This window comes from Mustelus asterias, chromosome 24 (genome assembly GCF_964213995.1).
Source record: "Mustelus asterias chromosome 24, sMusAst1.hap1.1, whole genome shotgun sequence".
Lineage (NCBI taxonomy): Eukaryota > Metazoa > Chordata > Chondrichthyes > Carcharhiniformes > Triakidae > Mustelus > Mustelus asterias.
This window is the reverse complement of record NC_135824.1, coordinates 36608833-36629404: the sequence shown is the minus strand read 5'-3', so window position 1 is coordinate 36629404 and position 20572 is coordinate 36608833. Positions and strand designations below refer to the sequence as shown.

The window sequence follows — 20572 nt, the reverse complement described above, 5'->3', positions numbered from 1 at the left end:
AGACAAATTGATAGGGTGGATATTTCAAGGATGTGGGAGAGATTAAAACTAGGGAACACAGTTTAAAAATAAGAGGTCTGCTATTTAAGAGTGAGATGAGAATTTTTTTCTTGAGGGTCATTAGTCTGTGGAATTCTCTTCCTCAGAGAGCAGTGGAGGCTGAATCATTAAATATTTTTAAAGCTGATTTAAATCGGTTCCTGATTGAGAAGTGAGTCAAAGGACATGGAGATAGACAGGGAAGTAGAATTGATCCCACAGTCAGATCAGTCATGATCTTATCAAATGGTGGAGTAGGCTCAAAGGTCTGAAAGACCCAATCAAGCTTCTGATTTTATGTTTGTTTGTGGATGTGCTTCTTACTAAGATGCATCAATTACCATTCCTGAAAGTGTGTTTCTCAGCTTGAAGTTTCTTCATTCACTTCACTAATTATTTTGGCTATTTATCCAATTTGCTTTTTGCATTTTGTTATTTGTTATATTTTGTTTCCTGCCTCTTCATTGCCCTTAATTAAGCACATTCCGAATATCGGTGATGCAAAATCTCATATGATAGAAGGTTTAATTCATACTTGGCTTTCTGGTGCTTCACTGTGAGCCAGTGTTTTACATGTCAAAACCGGAGAAATTGTGCACACTGCAACATTCAACAGGCTCGGAATATCCAAGTGTGGCACCGAAACACTATTGCTTGATTGGGCATAAACTCTATTATTCTTAATTTGATTTATTATTGTTACATGTATACAGTGAAAAGTATTGTTTCTTGCACGCTATACAGACAAAACATACCGTACATAGAGAAGGAAACTGGAGAGTGCAGAATGTAGTGTTACAGTCATAGCTAGAGTGTAGAGAAAGATCAACTTAATGCGAGATAGGTCCATTCAAAAGTCTGGCGGCAGCAGGGACGAAGCTGTTCTTGAGTCGGTTGCTACGTGACCTCAAACTTTAATATCTTTTTCCCGATGGAAGAGGGTGGAACAGAGTACGTACGGGGTGCGTGGGGTCCTTAATTATGCTGGTTGCTTTTCTGAGGCAGCGGGAAGTGTAGACAGTGTCAATGGGTGGGAAGCTTGTTTAAGTGATGGACTGGACTTCATTCATGACCCTTTGTGGTTTCTTGCGGTCTTGGACAGAGCAGGAGCCATACCAAGCTGTGATACAACCAGAAAGAATGCTTCTTGTGGTGCATTTGTAAAAATTAGTGAGAGTTGTAGCAGACATGCCAAATTTTCTTAGCCTCCTGAGAAAGTAGAGGCATTGGTGGGGCTTTCGTAACTATAGAGTGTCAACATGGGGAAACCAGGACAGGTTGTTGGTGATTTGGACACCTAAAAACTTGAAGCTCTTCACCATTTCTACTTTGTCCCTATTGATGCAGACAGGGGCATGTCCTCCACTATGCTTCTTGAAGTCGATGACTATCTCCTTCGTTTTGTTGACATTGAGAGAGAGGTTATTGTCGTTGCACCAGTTCACCAGGTTCTCTATCTCTATCAGAGATAGAGAATCGTACTCCATTTCGTCATTGTTTGAGATCTGAACAAAGAACAGTACAGCACAGGAACAGGCCCTTCGGCCCTCCAAGCCTGCGCCGCTCATGTGCCCAACTAGACCATTCGTTTGTATCCCTCTATTCCCAGTCTGTTCATGTGGCTATCTAGATAAGTCTTAAACGATCCCAGCGTGTCCGCCTCAATCACCTTGCTTGGCAGTGCATTCCAGGCCCCCACCACCCTCTGTGTAAAATACGTCCCCCTGACATCTGTGTTGAACCTTGCCCCCCTCACCTTGAACCCGTGACCCTTTGTGTTCGTCACCTCTGACCTGGGAAAAAGCTTCCCACTGTTCACCCTATCTATGCCCTTCATAATTTTATACACCTCTATTAGGTCATCCCTCAACCTCCGTCTTTCCAGGGAGAACAACCCCAGTTTACCCAATCTCTCCTCATAGCTAAGACCCTCCATACCAGGCAACATCCTGCTAAACCTTTTCTGTACTCTCTCCAAAGCCTCCATGTCCTTCTGGTAGTGTGGCGACCAGAACTGGACGCAGTACTCCAAATGTGGCCTAACCAACATCATATGCCAGCTTTTATATTCTATGCCCCGTCCAATAAAGGCAAGCATGCCATATGCCTTCTTCACCACCCTCTCCACCTGTGCTGCCACCTTTAAGGAAGTGTGGACTTGTACACCCAGGTCCCTCTGTGTGTCTATCCTCCTGATGGTTCTGCCATTTATTGTATAGCTCCCCCTTACATTAGATATACTGAAATGCATCACTTCGCATTTATCTGGATTAAATTCCATCTGCCATTTCTCCGCCCAATGTTCCAGCCTATCTATATCCTGCTGTATTCTCTGACAATGTTCATCACTATCCGCAACTTCAGCAATCTTTGAGTCGTCCGCAAACTTACTGATCACACCAGCTACATCTTCCTCCAAATCATTTATATATATCACAAACAGCAGAGGTCCCAGTACAGAGCCCTGTGGAACACCACTAGTCACAGACCTCCAACTGGAAAAAGACCCCTCCACTGTTACCCTCTGCCTTCTATGGCTAAGCCAGTTCTCCACCCATCTAGCTAGCTCACCTTTTATCCCATGAGATTTAACCTTTTGCACCAGCCTGCCATTAGGGACCTTGTCAAACGCTTTACTAAAATCCATATAGACAACATCCACGGCCCTTCCCTCGTCAATTGTTTTTGTCGCCTCCTCAAAAAACTCAACCAAATTTGTGAGGCATGACCTCCCTCGTACAAAGCCATGCTGTCTATCGCTAATGAGATTATTCAGTTCTAAATGCGCATATGTCTTATCTCTAAGAATCTTCTCCAGCAATTTCCTTACCACGGAAATGTGTCATCAGCAAACTTGAAAATCGAGTTGGAGGGGAGTTTGGTCACACAGTCATAGGTGTATAAGGAGTATAGTAGGGGGCTGAGATCTTTTCCTTTCATTCAACAATTTTGATCCAATCTCATATTCCATGATGTATCCCTCCACCTTTGAGCTAAATTATGTGCCATATAGTTGGGATTGAACAACCGGATTTCTTTTTTATATTGAGGCGCCCAGGTGAATAGCCAAGAAACACATGGAAATAATTGAATAATAGTTCACAGTCTTCTACACACTTCATTAGTAATTGTGTAGAAGACTGTGTGCCAAAGAAGCAAATCCACGTGTTTCCCAACCAAAAACCATGGATGAACAGGGATATCCACTGCTTGCTGAAGTCTAGGTCTGAGGCGTTCAAGTCAGGCAATCCTGACTTATACAAAAAATCCAGATACGATCTAAGGAGATCCATCAAAGATGCCAAAAGACAGTACCGGACCAAGCTAGAGTCCCAGGCTAGCCACACGGACCCCCGCCGACTATGGCAAGGTCTACAGACCGGGGCACCGGTGTTGAAGATGATCGTGGAGGAGGTATTGTTGCCAATCCTTACTGATTGCGGTCTGAGTTAAGAAGTTCAGGATCCAGTCACAGAGTGAGGTGTCGAGGCCCAGGCCACGGAATTTGGAGATGAGTTTCGTGGGAATAATGAAGGCTGAGCTGTAGTCAATAAATAGGAGTCTGACATGGGTGTCTTTATTACCTAGGTGTTCCAGGATTGAGTGCAGGGCCAGGGAGATGGCGTCTGCTGTGGACCTGCTGCAGCGATAGGCAAATTGTAGTGGATCCAGGCAATCTGGGAGGCTGAATTCCATGCCATGACTAACCTTTCAAAGCACTTCATAATGATGGATGTCAGAGCCCTCAGATGATAGTCATTAAGACACCTGCCTGGCTTTTCTTAGGTACCGGGATGATGGTTGTCTTCTTGAAGCAGATAGGGACCTCAGGTTATTGTAAAGCGAGGTTGAAGATGTCAACGAATACCCCCGCCAGCTGATCCGTGCAGGATCTGAGTACTCGCCCAGGTACTCCATCCTGACCAGTCACTTCCCATGGGTTGACCTTTGAAAAGGCTGCTCTGATGTCTGCAATGGTGACCTCGGCTACAGGTTCAACCAAGGCTTCCGGATGGAGGGCGTGCTCTCAGTAACCCCTTGCTCAAAACGGGCAGAGAATGCATTGAGCACATCGAGGAGGGGGGCATTGATGCTGGCGATTTCACATGCCTTCATCTTGTAGCCTGTTATGTCTGTAGACCTTGCCATAGTCGGCGGGGGTCCGTGTGGCTAGCCTGGGACTCTAGCTTGGTCCGGTACTGTCTTTTGGCATCTTTGATGGATCTCCTTAGATCGTATCTGGATTTTTTGTATAAGTCAGGATTGCCTGACTTGAACGCCTCAGACTTAGACTTCAGCAAGCAGTGGATATCCCTGTTCATCCATGGTTTTTGGTTGGGAAACACGTGGATTTGCTTCTTTGGCACACAGTCTTCTACACAATTACTAATGAAGTGTGTAGAAGACTGTGAACTATTATTCAATTATTTCCATGTGTTTCTTGGCTATTCACCTGGGCGCCTCAATATAAAAAAGAAATCCGGTTGTTCAATCCCAACTATATGGCACATAATTTAGCTCAAAGGTGGAGGGATACATCATGGAATATGAGATTGGATCAAAATTGTTGAATGAAAGGAAAAGATTAACAAAGGTATGAGATTTTCCATGGTTCTGTTAGTGAGCAGTACCTTGGGATCAAGGATTCGTTGTTTGAACTCCAGTTCATTGATTTCTGAGATGGCCAATAAGTCCAATGAACGATCTGCAGATTTTGCCACCTGCAGGCAATTGGTACTTGAAGGATCTATGTATTCTATGGGTCAGATAGATGAGTTGTTTGGAGGTTTGTGCAGTCCCTCTGACACCTTGACGTCACCTCTGCATGTTCCTATCTCTCAAAGTTTTCCCAACATTCTCAAATGAGCCTTCTCCATTTTGTTGATCACGAGCTAAGGGCTCCCTATGAGTCGGCAGCTAGTTTGACTCTTTGAAGATACTTTGAAGACATCCCTAACGGTTTCCATTCTCCTAGTGGGAGTCTCCTGCCCTGAGCAAGTTCTGAGTAGAATAATTGCTTTGGGAATCTAGTGTCAGGCATGCAAATAACATGTTTCACCCAACAGAGCTTGTTTTGAGTGATTAGGACCTTGTCGCAGGGCAAGTTGCCTGGGGCCACTGTTGGGCCAATGTTCTTGCTATCAGATTTGAAGGCTGTAAAAGCTGGTGGTACTTCTCTGAGGTGTCTGCTATAGATTGCTCAAGTCTGCGGAGAATAGAGGAGCATAGGGAACAAGACTGTCCATTAAACATTGACTTTTGTCTCATGTTTGAGATCCTGATACTCAAATACTCTTATCCTCAGTTGACCAATTGGATGAATTTCGTCATTCAGGTCTACCATCATCTAAAGGGGGCTTCCAAGATATGGAAAATGGTCCATCTTTTCCAGGATTTTATCATTGATCTTGATCAGTTGAGGTGGGTGTTGGTGGGGAGATGTCGAGTTGTGAGAGTTGGTCGGAAGGAGGACATTCATCCTTTGGATGTTTAATGAAAAGCTCATTTTCTCATCTGCTTTGGAAAAGGAGAGAACCATGACCTGGAGCCAGTTTCTGAGTGAGCTTGAACACGAGAATCAGCTGCATAATGAAGCTCGATGACTGAAGTCAGTGGTTTTGGTTTTGAAGATGACATAGGTTGAACAGTTTCCCATCTGTCCTGTCAATTACCTCCACCATGGGTAATTGCTGGAGGTGAGGTGCATTGCTACACCGAGGAAGCTGGAGAAGAGAATTGGTGCAGTGACATAGCTGCGTTTGATCCCACTCTTCAGGAGATCAGATTTGTGGTGGCTCCATTAGTGAGGATCACAGCTTGCATATCATTATGGAATAAATGGAGGATAGTGAGAAACTTTTGAGTGCATGCAAATTTGGGGAGGGTATTCTATAAAGCTTCATGGTTGAGAGAGTCAAAGCCTTTGAGAGTTCAAAAAAGGCCATGGACAGTGGTTGGAGCTGCTCCTTATAATTCCACTTTGCTGTGCAATAAAGGTCATGTCCAGAGTGCCACTCAATGGATAGGAACTGCACTGCAACTCTGCAAGTATCTCTTCAACCTGTTTGAGGAGCTGAGTGAGGAGGATCCCTTGCAATGGTCTTTGCTGTGGCAGACAGACTCCTCCGTAATTTGCCCCGTCTCCCTGCATGAGTATAGTCACAATCACAATGTCCCTGAAATCCCCCAGCACACACTCCCTTTCCTTGATGAAGTTATGCAGTCAAACCAGGATTGTATCTCTGCTGGGTTTCAGCAGAGATTCCAGCTGCTTCAGAAGCTTTGTTGTTTTTCAGTTGTTGAATAACTTTGCTCAGGACCAAGGTGGCATCGAGAATAAGCTGGATGGGGTTTTGAGGAATGGCGTTAAAGGCTTGATTGAGGATTTCTTCAAAATGTTCTCTCCAATGAGTACTAACTGCCTCCCTGTACTTGATGAACTCCCGTCCATATCTGGCTCTCAATCGAGTCCTGTTGACAAAATATTTAGAATATGATCTCGGCAAAACTAATACCCTGTTCCATCAACAAGACAAGCACAAGATCTCATGGCAACACACACACTTTGACTATGTCATTGCCACTCTCTCTTGGTCAAACAATGTCCATATCACCCACACTATGATAGGTACCAATAACCGCTGGAATGATTGGTGCTTCAGCTGGTCAGCCATCTCCATCAGCCTGGCCCCATCAGCAGAGGCAAAAGAAACCATGCTGTAAGGACATTAGCATTGAGGCCTCAAAAATCCCACCAAGGCAACCATTCTCACTCAGCCAACCCATAAACCTCCAGCCACCAGGAGCTACAGTATGCTGGTAGTGCCTGGTCAACCCTAAAAACCACAACAAGCACCTGGAAAGAGGTCCTCGGCCTCTACTAGAAAACATCATGACTGGTTTGATAAAAAAACAACTAACTTGAGCGTAAGTGCAAAGCTTTTGCAGACTGGAAACTTGATCACACTTCGAGGAAAGCACCAGTCCTACTGGAAGGGCAGCACCCATGACATGCAGAACACACGGTGGACAGAATGAGTGAGGGACACCAACGACAGGCATAGTTTCTTCAGCAATGTCAACACAATATTCTATAACATTGTGAGCCAAATGATAGTAAGCACTGATAAATGCAAAATGATGCAAAATTGTCAAAAATTGTGCAATGTAACTAACTAAACAATTAATAAAACTGAACTATTGTGAAGCGATGGTTGGCAATTTAACTTACAATATATGGACTTGCGACAAAGGGAAAGACAGCAACTAGAATATTAGGTTATATAGTCAGAGCAGTTAAACACTAGTAAGAATGCATAAGGAGGAATGTTTTCCGCATTAAATGCAACATCACTTATAAATGTTTGAGAGATTTACTGCATGCAGTACAATCAAATACTCGCCACTTAAGGTATTGTGTTCAATTCTAGTCATCACACCACAAAATATGGGTGGCACGGTGGCAGACAGTTAGTGCTGTTGTCTCACAACGCCAGGGACCCAGGTCCAATTCTTGCCTCGGATGACTGACTGTGAGGAGTTTGCACGTTCTCCCCGTGTCTGCGTGGGTTTCCTCCAGGTGCTCCGGTTTCCTCCCACGCTCCAAAGATGTGCGGGTTTGGTGGATTGGCCGTGCTAAATTGACCCTAGTGTCAGGGGGATTAGCAGGGTAACTAAATGTGCGGGGATAGGGCCTGGGTGGGACTGTTGTCGGTGCAGGCTGAATGCCCTCCCTCTTCACTGTAGGGATTCTATGATTCTAAAAACTGTAGAGCATTGAAGCATAATGTTGATGTCAAGTGTAAAGGCAGGGGGCTATGAGGAACGAGTGGAGAGCTGAACTGAACAATTTAAAAAGAATGCTTCTACATACACCAAATATCAGCACTCAGAATTTTACTTTACATAAAATGTCAGCAAAGGTAGTTGAGGTTTATATTGGAAAGAGTTTCTATGCTGAAAAGATGTAGATAAGTGGGCTGGTAGCATTAGAAATATTTAAAACAACTGGATCGTATTAATTTATCAGAAGGGAATTTGAAAGATTAAATGGCCTCCTCTCTCAACCTTTACTTTCTTACTGTGGAGATTGTCCTTTTATGGGGACATAGCAGAAGAGAGTCACCTGGCTTGAGGGACCAATTGAGATGCGAGTGGGTAATCACCCCAGGGTTGGAGTCCTTTCCTCGGCAGAAGAAAGTCTGAAGACATGTGGGGACCCAGGCAGCCAGTGGGCTCCTCCAGGGCAGTCCAGGGTGCTGCTGGCCTAAATGTAGTTTTTCCATAATCAGAATCACAGCTCCTGTTTCTGAAGATTATTTTCTCTTACTTTTTTTTCTTTTAAACAACTCTAAACTTTTGACTGCATCGGCCAATTCAGGTCCGCTCTGCATCTACCCCTCAGGGTCTGGCAATATTTCAACATCTCACTGGGCCTATTCGCATGAGTATATTTCAGGTGAGTATATTTTTCCTTCAATCTTCGATTAAAACAGGATACTCACTAGTGTCGGGCCACAGGCAGTAGTCACATTATCCATTCAATCCTTGTCACCAATGAAATGATGTACACTCTCAGACTTCGTCAGGAACAGAAAGATATTAATTAACATGGAAAAACTACAGAGGCCAGCAGCCTCTTGGATGTCCCAGTCCCTATATGCCTTTTACGTGTCTTCAGAATGTCTTCTACCCAAGAGAGGAATCCAACCCCTGGGGTGATAACCTACTCTCAGTCCCAATTGGACCCTCAAGCTAGGTGACCCTTTTCTGCTGTGTTGCCCTTAAAGGGACAGTCACAACACTTACATTCTTGTACATTTCTTACATCCTCTCTCCTTCCCTCAGACTGCATGCATCTTGTATTCACAAGACAGGATTGTCAACATGGCAAGCTGCTCTGATGAAGGGTCATCCAGACTCGAAACATTGGCTCTATTCTCTCTCCACAGATGCTGTCAGACCTGCTGAGATTCTCCAGCATTTTCTATTTTTGTTTCAAATTCCAGCATTCGCAACATTTTGCCTTAATATTACTGTGGTTACAAGCGTTGGTTAATGTTATGTTAACCTTTTAAAACTGTCCAGAATGACCCTGTGTAATGTCATTGAAGGCAGTAAACTTTAAACATTGTGATTGTTTTATGGAGTTCACAATCAGCTGATTTAACCAGCTTGCAATTTGCAAAAAAATGACCCACGCACAAAAATTATTGCATTATGTTTTTGACCAAAATTTATTGTCTCCTACGCACCCAAAAATTATTCATGCAGATTCAATCTATCTACTCTTTAAAAACTTGCAGAGTTACCATATTAATTAAAAATAGGTGTTGATTTACGTTCAGAACTGTACAATGTGCTTGCCTTTACAAAGAAGTTTGTACTTGGACTGCTGTAAGACAAACAATTCTCTCAAATTATGCTCAGACTTGCATTAACCTAACAGGGGCGGCACAGTGGTTAGCACTGCTGCCTCACAGCACCAAGGACCTGGGTTCGGTTCCCGGATTGTGTCACTGTCTGTGTGGAGTTTGCATGTTCTCCCCGTGTCTGCGTGGGTTTCCTCTGGGTGCTCCGGTTTCCTCCCACAGTCCAAAGATGCGCTGGTTAGGTTGATTGGCCATGCTAAATTGTTCCTTAGTGTCAAGGGGACTAGCATGGGGTTATGGGGATTGGGCCTGGGTGGGGTTATAATCAGTGCAGACTCGATGGGCCGAATGGTCGACTCCTGCACTGTAGGATTCTATCTATCTCGTCCAGGAGCAGCGGTCTCGATTAAGAGGTTGTCCTAATTGCTTTAACACAGGTGAAAAGAAAACAATGTCGACAACATCAGCTGCTGGAAACCAACAGATCTACTCGCAAGGAAGTTCATTCCAACCTGGGCGAGCAGGACAATCATTCAGGTAAATTCAGAGCACTGCAGATTCAGCCCATGTTATTTGACAATTGCTCTCATCAGCTGCAGCCAGTCAAACTGTTCTTTCTTATTTGTTCAAAAAAGCAACAACTTGAAACTCATTTCGGGGCACTGTTCCTTTAAAAGACTGGGATCATGAATGAGCTGGTGATATTTCCCCTTTCAGTTATGTGTATTTGTGCTCCTTTAAATATGTATATATAATGAGTGTACATTATAATGTGCACATTTTGTTTGTATATTGCTGCAATCAAGTTAGCTCTTAGCCTTTTTATCTGAGGTTTGTACAGTTTTTTCGAACATTGCCTTCCACATGCCAACTTGCATATTGACTTAACTTGCTTAACTTGGCTGTGTTTCTCTCAATTGTACCTACCTCAACTTTTAAACTTGGCTGACAGACCTTTCCTACTGAACAAGAAAGGTTTGTTTGAACTGGAATATGAAAGCAGCACTGCTGGTATGTGCAGCCAGCCTGTGCATTTAGCTCCATGAAATGGGTTCAGCATTACATGTACGACTTGGATCTATCGATGTTAGCCCAATCTTCTCCCACATTGAGCTCCACACATGTTCTCCACTGTCTTTGTAAAATGAACTTTGGACTGGCAACTCGTTTGGAGTCTGTTAACAAACAGCTAAGATTCATTCCTTGGCCTAATCCCCGGTGACGTTGTACACATCTGCCATTGGTGTTACATGGGTCTAACTCTGTCAGCAGGACCAGGAATGCAGATTGAAATGACGTGTACTTTTGGCAAAAGCGGCAACCAGTTACTAAACGAATTGCACCAACACAGAGGAGATCAGTCCAGTTTGCGGCGAAACAAGCTAACCTCTTGCAATTTATGTGGTCTGTTATTCTCAAAGAACAAAGAAAATTACAGCACAGGAACAGGCCCTTTTGCTCTTCAGGCCTGCACCGACCATGCTGCCCAACTGAACTAAAACCCCTTATCCTTCCGGGGACCATATCCCTCTATTCCATCCTATTCATGTGTTTGTCAAGACACCCCTTAAAAGTCACTATCGTATCTGCTGTCACTATCGTATCTGCATACAATACACTTACACTTCTCCTGATACAAGCTTCTATAAAGCTTTGCCTTTTTATTCTTGCAGTGCATTCACTGGGAGAAAAGATTGCCATTCTTTTGACACTTGATTCAGTGAGGTAGACTTGATTCGTAGATCCTACGAAGGGTCATCCACATTCAAAACATTAGCTCTGATTCCTTTCCACAGATGCTGTCACACCTGCTGAGATTTTCCAGCATTTTCTGTTTTTGCTTCCGGTTTCCTCCCACAGCCCAAAAGACGTGCTGGCTAGGTGCATTGGCCATGCTAAATTCTCCCTCAGTGTACCTGAACAGGCGCCGGAGTGTGGTGACTAGGGGATTTTCACAGTAATTTCATTGCAGTGTTAATGTAAGCCGACTTGTGACACAAATAAATAAATTTTAGTAGTAATTGTTCAATCTGTACTTTCCCTATTCACACACATCCTGTATGGGGTGCTGTGCTGAAATGTCTCCCGAGTTACAATAAGTTTCAGTCCAAATTTCTATAGAAAGTTTAAGTATAATTAATAGCTGCCACTGTTTATTCATTACTTGAGTCTGAAATTAGGCCCAATGTCCTCTTGTTCTGAATTCCCCAACAGAGGAAACAGCTCCGCCATCTGTTCTATCAAATCTGTTTATTATTTTAAACACTTCAGTCATCCCTCAGCCTTCTAAACTCAGTGCAGTGGAACCCAAATGTATGCAACCTGCCCTCATAATTCAAAGCTGATTCATTCTGGTGAATCTGTCCTTCAAGGCCAGCATAGCATCCTGAGCAGTGCCTAAAAATGAATCTCTTCAAATGGATAAAGAAGAAATAAAGTCTTGCATTTGCATAGCACCTTTCATGACCATTGCATGTTCCAAAGCACCAATGCAGTACTTAAAGTGTAGCCACTGCTGTAATGTAGGAAATACAGCAGCCATATTGCACACGGCAAGCTCCTGCAAGCAGTAATGTCATAATGATCAGATTATCTGTTTTTCTGATGTTGATTGAGGGAGGGATATTCAGGGCAAAGCATACAACTCCCCATGCCTTTCTTCAATGTGGTCTCATGAGCTCTTTTATATTCACCAGGGAGGGTGAGACAGCCACTGTTTAATGTCTCAACTGAAAAATAACACCGCACACTGTGCAACATTCTCCCAGTACTGCACTGGCCTGTCAACCTAAATTGTTGTGCTCAAGGCACGACCTTTGGATGCAAGTGTTTCTAATTGAACCACAACTGATACAATGGACAGAATTTAATGCCCTCCATGGGGGCAGGTTTTGTGGTAGTGGGGCATTTAATTGAACGGAAGGGTGGCACGTTCTCCGCCTTGATTATGTCTAAGATGGAAAGGCTCAAAGACAGCCTCCCGACCACAACGTCAATTGAGACCCTTAAGTGGGCAATTGGTGTTCAACCAGTGATAGGCAGGGGGCTCATCATGCAGGAAAACCAATCAGCAAATGCTGTTGGAGTTGCCTGTGGGTTTCCAGAGGGGGTCCTAAATTCAAAGGCACTCAGTACTGGGAAAGGGGACTCGCTAAGAGCCAAACACCTCCCCTTGATGCTGACCCTTCCCACTCTTCCATCTGCAACCCCCATCCCACCATCTGTGACCTGAGTGGTTACATTGTCAGGAGCTGCCACTACTCCCCTTGTGGTACTGCTGGCCTCTGCCTGGCAGATCATACGGGTTGGGATTTCCACCCCCGGGATCTTTGATCCCAGTGAAGGCCCATCGTGGCGTAGTTAGGTGCCTGATTGACATTTAATTCAATGGGTCTTCCCGAAAAAATGCGATGGGGGGCCCTGACCATCTCTAAATGGCAAACGAGACCCCTGTCATCTCCCATAAATACCACCCAATTGGTCTGCGCATGACTCTGTATAACTGAAGCATAATTTCCAACCCTTTGAGATAATATTTGACCAGTCTTGAGCCAAATGATTAAGATTTTGCATTAAATAGACATCTTACTCTTTAGGTTAACTGTGGGATAATCGATAAGGGAGGTACAAATGTCATGCTGAATGAGGCTGTTCTTACAAACTGAGATGCATTTTTGAGATATTTTAAGGAAGTTTTGTTTTGTTTTGCTGTCTCTGACTTTGTGAGTGCTCGATGATATAGTGCAAGAAAGCCGATCTTTATTTCAGTGTGGGTCCACTAAAGGACATTAGAATAAAATGTAAACCCTTTTTAAAAATCAAATTCGTGATCACTGATTGTACCAATTATCAGAATGTTTTAATTTCTAATGCAATAAATTAAAGAACAAAAAATGAATGCATATTGGTTGAATTATGATTTTCTGTATTGTCAATAATGGTAACATTTCATTATTGAAATTCCCACTAAAGTTCACCTATGAATACCAATTTCCCACTGCTCCCTATACATTTTAAGTGCAATAAACATAAAACAGTAATTACCTCCCAACCAGCTTCATCGATGTTAGAATATTGTTTCAAAATTTATAGTTCCAATACTGTTCTGGTCGGCCTCTTGCCTCCATAAACCGAAGCCCATCCAAAAGTTTGCTTGTATCCTAACTGGCACCATGCCCCATTTATCCATCACCACTCCTTTCAATGAGAAAGTTGGTTCTCAGGTCTTGCAACGCTTATATGTTATTATCATTCTTATTTTTGTTTTTCAATCGTTCTTCTTGCCATCCTTCTCCCGCTCCTCCTCCAGCCCTAAAAGCCTCTAAGATCTCTTCATTTCTGTCTGATTACGCATTCTTAATTTTAATCCCTCAATCATTGGTGACGGCGTCTTCAACTGCTTAGATCTTAAGCACTGTCACTTTGAATTCTCCCTCCCCCAAACCCCTTTCGCCTCCCTTAAGACACCCCTTAAAATTTACCTCTTTCCAAACCTTTGTGTCAACTGTCTTAAATTTCATCATGCAGCATGAGGTCAAATTTTATCTAATAACATTCCTGTGTCTTTGCTGTGGAATGTTATATTGCATTGAGTACACTATATAATTGCAAGTTGTTGTTGAGATTGGGGTTGGCTATTTAATAACAAATCTCTAATATTGTGTTTTCAGCACTTCAATGGTACCTGGTGGCAACATCATTCAGCAAACGTCCTCAGCCGGTCAGATTTTAGCTCAGATATCTCGTCAATCTAATGCTAATCAGGTCTCTGCAACATCCTGGACTGGGAGTCGACCACCTTTCCCAGGACAGGTACTGCATCACATTTTAGGTGGATAGATCACTCAAATCATCTTGAATAGTTGGTTTCCAAACAGCAAACTGAAATATAATTACATCTGCAACTAATGTTTTGAACCAAAACTTGACCATGTAGATTTTGGTTTATTTTCACAAAATCTGTAGGTTGCTTTTAAATTGTGAATGGTGGGTTTATTTTCTATTCCAATATTGATCATTGTCATACTGTTGATGAGATTATTTGGATGGGTTATCCTGATTTTATGCCAGGTGTCCACAGGCAAACTGTACGTACTGTTATGAAGTTGGCATATATAAGGTTAAAAATGTGGTGTTTGACAAATGTAAATATTGAAAAGAAATGCTAAGGAAACCAAAAGAAATCATATAGCATTGTCTGCCAGCATCGCAAAACAGGCTTTGAATTGGACCAATGATTTTAAAGCAAGCACTCAAAGACACAGAACCAATTGAATTCAAATTTGAGTGTTGTTGGCAGCCTCGAGCCACTCAAATTGCAGGAATACGGAGAGGTGATTCTAGGTATTTAAACCCGGATAAGGAGAAATAATGGTTAGAGTAATCTGGCCATCTCTTCAGAAGGAAGGAGAGGCTAGGCTCTCATAATCGAATCCTGCAGTTTATTGTAAGTCTTCATCAAACTTACCATCTACAGTTGAAGATAGATCAACTCGACTGGAATTTATAAGCTTTTGTTTCATTCATGAATCTTGTATTATCCGGACAGCATTCTATTGGGGAGTTTATTCAGTTTGTTAATTGTTTTAATAAGGTTGTCACCAGTTTTAAAATAAAGACCTGTTAATTGTTCATAGAATCCTACAGTGCAGAAGGAGGCCATTTGGCCCATCGAGTCTGCACCGAATACAATCCTATCCCCATAACCCCATGCATTTATCCTAGCTAGTCCCCCTGACACTGGGGGAGAATTTATCATGGCCAATTCACCTAACCTGCACATCTTTGGACTGTGGGAGGAAACCAGAACACCCGGAGGAAAACAACGCAGACACGAGGAGAATGGGCAAACTCCACGCAGACAGTGACCCAAGCCGGGAATCGAACGCGGGTCCCTGGCGCTGTGAGGCAGCAGTGCTAACCACTGTGTCACCGTACCGCCCTATGATAGAGAGTATCTGATCCTGCTTTAATTTACCTAAACAAATAACTTCCTACTTCTTCACGCACGCTTACTTAGGATTACAAGGCAAACTATATCCTTTTGGGGAGTTCCGCAATCACGCAGAGGGTAACATCACCTCCGTGTCGTAACAAAATTGGGGGTCTATCCGGGATCGGAACAGTCTCAGATATTTAAACAAATTTTCAGTGAGAAGTGGGAAAATCTATTTAGTCTCGGTTAAAATCAAAAAGTTGGAAATGGCTCTGGAAATTGCTAAAGAGGGTTTGAGGGTCGAAGATGCGTCCCAAATTTGCCAAAATACTTTAGAAAAACAGAGAAAGGTGACACTTGTGGAATTGGCTGACAGACTAGAATTGCGTTTAACCAGGGATAGTAAGAAAGCTGAACTTATAAAGGAATTAGTCAAGCATTTAAGAATAGCAGAGAAAGAATCAAACGCACTGGAGTTAGAGAAAATTAAATTGCAAATGAGATGATTGGAGGCAGAAGAAAGGGCAAGAGAGAAATAAGAAAAAGAAAGAGAGAGAAAGAGAAAAAGAGAAGGCCCTAGCAGAAGAAAAGGAAAAAAGAGAGAGAAGAAAGAGAGAGGTTGTTTCAGTTAGAAAAGAAAAAGTTGGAAATAGAAGAAGAAAGACTTCAAATGACAGGAAAAAGAGTACCAGATAGAAGTGATAATGAGCAGATTCAGCATAGCCAACCGCCTGCTTAGGATATATACAAATATGTCCAAACGTTACCAAAACTTGATGTGAAGGATGCAGAAGCCTTTTTCATCTCCTTTGAGAAATTGGCTACACAGATGAAGTGGCCAGAGGATGTGTGGATAATATTAATTCAGACCAAGTTGGTAGGCAGGGCTACTGAAGTGTTTTCAGTGCTGTCAGAGGAGGTGTCAGGAAACTATGAAGAGGTGAAGAAAGCTGTTTTGCGTGCTCACGAGTTGGTACCAGAAGCATACAGACAGAGATTCAGGAATGTACGAAAGGAACCAGGTCAGACCTATATCGAATTTGAAAGAGTGAAACAGAACAATTTCGATAGATAGGTGAGGGCATTAAAGATGGAAAAGACATATGAGGCCCTTAGAAATATAATTCTGCTGGAGGAGTTCAAAAACTCCCTTCCAGATGGGAGAAGAACTCGTGTTGAGGAGCAGAAGGTTCAGGTAGGGAGAAGAGCTGCAGAGATGGCGGATGAGTATGCATTAGTGCATAAATTAAAATTTGGCTTCCAACAGCAATCTTAGTCCACGAAGGATAAAGATTGGGGGAAGGGGAGATCCTTCCAAGAAAAACCAAAAGTAGATGACACTGGGACCAGTTTAACACCTGTGAAAAAAGACACCCCAGCGGGTGGAAAAGGGGTGAAAGACCTCAGGTGTTTTAACTGCCATAGGATGGGACACCCAAAGGCATAGTGTTGGTGGCTTAATAAAGACCCTGAGAAAAAGGAAGTGGTAGAAGAGTTCAACTAGCGGGACTAGTTAAGGTAGTGAAAGTAATCTTGAAAGAAGGCAAGGAAATAAAGGAGACTGTACAGGCTAAATGATAAAGGAGAGCCCGATCTTTTCAAAGACTTCACCTGTGTGGGTACGGTTTACTCGGGTAGAACAGGAGAAGAAGGTAAAGAAGTAAAAATATTGAAAGATACGGGAGTTAGTATGTCTCTAATGATAAGTTGATGTGGAGTTGCCGGCGTTGGACTGGGGTAGGCACAGTAAGTAGTCTCACAGCACCAGGTTAAAGTCCAACAGGTTTATTTGGTAGCACAAGCTTTCGGAGCATTGCCCCTTCATCAGGTGAGTGGGAGATGGGGATATTTGCGCTCCTTTTGAAATACTATCCAAGAGGAGGATAATTTGCGGAATAAATGGAGGGAAGAGTAGTGTTCCCCGTTGTAAAATAAAACTAGAAAGTCCAATTGAGTCTGGAGAAGTAATAGTGAGAGTGATAGAAAGCCTGGCTGTTTCCGGAATACAGTTTATTCTGGGAAACAATATAGCTGGATCACAAGTGGGAGTGATGCCAATGGTAGTAGAAAAGCCAAAAGGAAACCAGGGAACTGAGGAATTAAAAGAAAAATACCCTGAAAATGTGTCGGACTGTGTGGTGACAAGATCCCACAGCCATAAGTTAGAACAGGAAAGGAGAGGAAAAGAGAAAGAGGAAGGAGTTGAGGGTCAGTTAGCTGAAATTATGTTTGATGGAATGGTAAAAAGAAAAACCTGAGCAGGTAAAGGATTAGATAGATCGCACAGAGGGAAACTCTGAAAGATTAAATAGAGTATGTCATGGGAACACGCTCAAACAATATTATGGCAGGGAAAGGGATTTGGAGAAACTGGTATTAGTTACTGCCACTCAGAGTGAGGAATCAAATCCCGAGGATGTGGATTTTGATACGCCCCAAATAAAATTGAACAATGCAGAAGTCCTTGAAAACTGGAATCAGGTAATAAGTTATCTGTCCCAAGAACAGAGAACTGAACTGAAAGACCTGTTAAAGAGGGATGAGGACCTATGTAGGAATAAAGTGGGGAGGAACAGATGCCACGGTACATAAGGTTGACATAGAGAATGCTGTTCTAATAAAACCCTGATGTGGAGATGCCGGCGTTGGACTGGGGTAAACGCAGTAAGAAGTTTAACAACACCAGGTTAAAGTCCAACAGGTTTAAACCTGTTGGACTTTAACCTGGTGTTGTTAAACTTCTTACTAATAAAACCCTTGCAGGCTTAATCCTTTCAAAGCGGAGCAGGTACAAAGGGAAGTAGAAGCGATGCTACGAGATGACATAATAGAGCCAAGTCTTGGTGAATGGAGTTTGTCAGTCGAGTTGGTCCCTAAACCTGATAGTACTCAACGATTCTGCATGGATTGTCGGAAGGTCAATGCAGTGACAAAATCGGATTCCTATCCAATCCCAAGGTTGGAGGAGTGTGTGGAGAAAGTCAGACAAGCCACATACCTCCCAAAGATGAACTTATTTCGGGGTAATTGGCAAGTACCTTTTCGTTGAAAAGTGGTCATGAGTAGGCTCAGGTTTCAGAGAGGCTGACCTCCAGTGTTTTGTGCTGTGGCAAGAAAAAGGTAAGGCTGGATCCTAATGAAACAAATGAGATTGCCAATGTCAGTTCCCGTCAACAGATCAGAAACTTAATTAACGATGGTCTGAGTCTCTGTGACCGTACACTTGCATGCTCGGAGCAGGAAAAAAATCGTTGCACGCAGGAAGGGCTGGCACATGGACATCGATATGTGAAAGGGTAGTTAATGCCCACATGCAGGAGAAACTAGCCCAGATGAGGAGAATGAGAATTCTAAGACGCCTGTGTTGCAGATGTAGGGAGCCCAAAAAGATCAATCGCCAAGTGTATCACAACCTGTATCTGAAGGTGAAGGATAATGTCTTCAAGAATAACAGACTCTTGATGGAGCACATTCACAAACTAAAGGCACCCAAGTCTCGGAAGAAGCTACTGGCTGACCAGGCTGAAGGTCACAGGAGCAAGGAAAGTCATAAACGTCATGCAGAACATCGGCAGGCCAAGAAGGAAGTACCTTTGCCAAAGGTTCATGCCCAAGGAGAAACTGAAATCTTGAAAATTATCCACACAGGTGAACGGAAAAAGAAAGCTTGGACGAGACTGGTTACTAAAGTTTGCTGTGTCGGAGATGGATTCACTCGGAAACCTCCTAAAAATAAAAGATTCATCAGATCTATGGGTTTACATTTTAAGAAGGCCCATGTAACCCATCCACAGCAAGTAAGTCTGATCACTCGAGACCACATCCATCTGACTAATCCTCGCGAGGACAACAGGATCACAGCACTGAAGCGAGAGTTCATCCTCCCCAAAACTTGGTGAAAAAGGATGACCAAGAAGCCAAAATGGAACAGAGTGTTGTCACCTCTGGGGTTGGCCCACTGATGAAACCTTGTAAAAATGTGGTTTTGCGTCAGACTAAAATGAAACTGTTAAAGATACAAGCTGCATTGATGCAAGGTCCACTAAAAGAAAAAAAGGACAACATTTTGTTGTTATTAATGAATTGATTTTAAATGATGAAAGTCGAGGGAAATTTAAGAAAAAACACTTTCAAAAGAAAAAAAATGAAGCCATCTTTTGATGATGATGATGGTTCATTTCTTCCTGGCGGGGGGGGGGGGGGGGGGGGCACGGTGGGGAGAGGTGTTATGAAGTTGCATACGTAAGGTTAAAAATGTGGTGTTTGACAATGTAAATATTGAAAAGATATGCTCAGAAAACCAAAATAAATCATATAGCATTGTCTCTTTAAAAAGCATGTGTCTTTGTGCTTGGGATTTTAAACTGCAGGAAGCAGGCTGCAGAAGGCCAATTTCACAACATTTGTAATTGAAGCAGCAGCCAGAGTTCCAGCATTGCAAAACAGACTTTTGAATTGGACCAATGATTTTAAAGCAAGCACTCAAAGACACAGAACCAATTGAATTCAAATTTGAGTGTTGTTGGCAGCCTCGAGCCACTCAAATTGCGGGAATATTGAGAGGTATTTAAACCCGGACAAGGGGAAATAACGGTTAGAGTCACCTGGCCATCTCTTTAATCAGAAGGAGGGAGAGGCTAGGCTCTCGTATTGAATCCTGCAGTTTAATGCATGTCTTCATCAAACTTACCATCTTCAGTTGAAGATAGGTCAACTCAGAAGATGTTTTAGATTTGATCAGTAAAGACTTTCAGACGTCTAACAAGTGCCTGGTATATATAGATCCTTTTGAGAATGACTGGAATTTATAAGCCTTTGTTTCATGAGTCTTGTATTATCCGGACAGCATTCTATTGGGAAGTTTATTCAGTTTGCTAATTGTTTTAATAAAGTTGTCACCAGTTTTAAAATAAAGATCTCTTACTTGTTCATGATAGAGAGTATCCAATCCTACTTTAATTTACCTAAACTAATAACTTCCTGCTCCCTCACACACACTTACTTAAGATTACGAGGCAAGGTATATCCCTTTGGGGCGTTCTGAAATCTCACAGAGGGAAACATCACCTCCGCGTCATCACAGTACTGTTCAAATCCTGTAACACCTGAGCCCAAATACACATAACAAAGAAGCCCTATCCCCGTCATTTCTTCACATATATGTCAGCCAGTTGATTCACATGATTGGAGATGGATGCTTGTTCAGCAATGGTAGTTTTGAATTTTG

At 42.8% G+C, this 20572-nt stretch overlaps 1 protein-coding gene and 1 pseudogene across 4 annotated transcripts in view; both read left to right on the top strand.

The window, feature by feature from the left end:
• Positions 1-20572, top strand: part of arnt2 (aryl-hydrocarbon receptor nuclear translocator 2) — a 391537-nt gene that overhangs the window by 296885 nt on the left and 74080 nt on the right. For all 3 annotated transcript variants that reach the window (XM_078241563.1, XM_078241562.1, XM_078241561.1), the window contains exons 14-15: positions 9848-9947; positions 14081-14222. In XM_078241563.1, the coding sequence (XP_078097689.1) occupies positions 9848-9947; positions 14081-14222 (242 nt within the window). The remainder of the gene's footprint in view (positions 1-9847; positions 9948-14080; positions 14223-20572) is intronic.
• On the top strand, positions 15612-19471 carry LOC144511493 (uncharacterized; annotated as a pseudogene). Its single transcript, XR_013500831.1, has 3 exons — positions 15612-15820; positions 17697-17826; positions 18412-19471. The product of XR_013500831.1 is annotated as an uncharacterized LOC144511493 (transcript).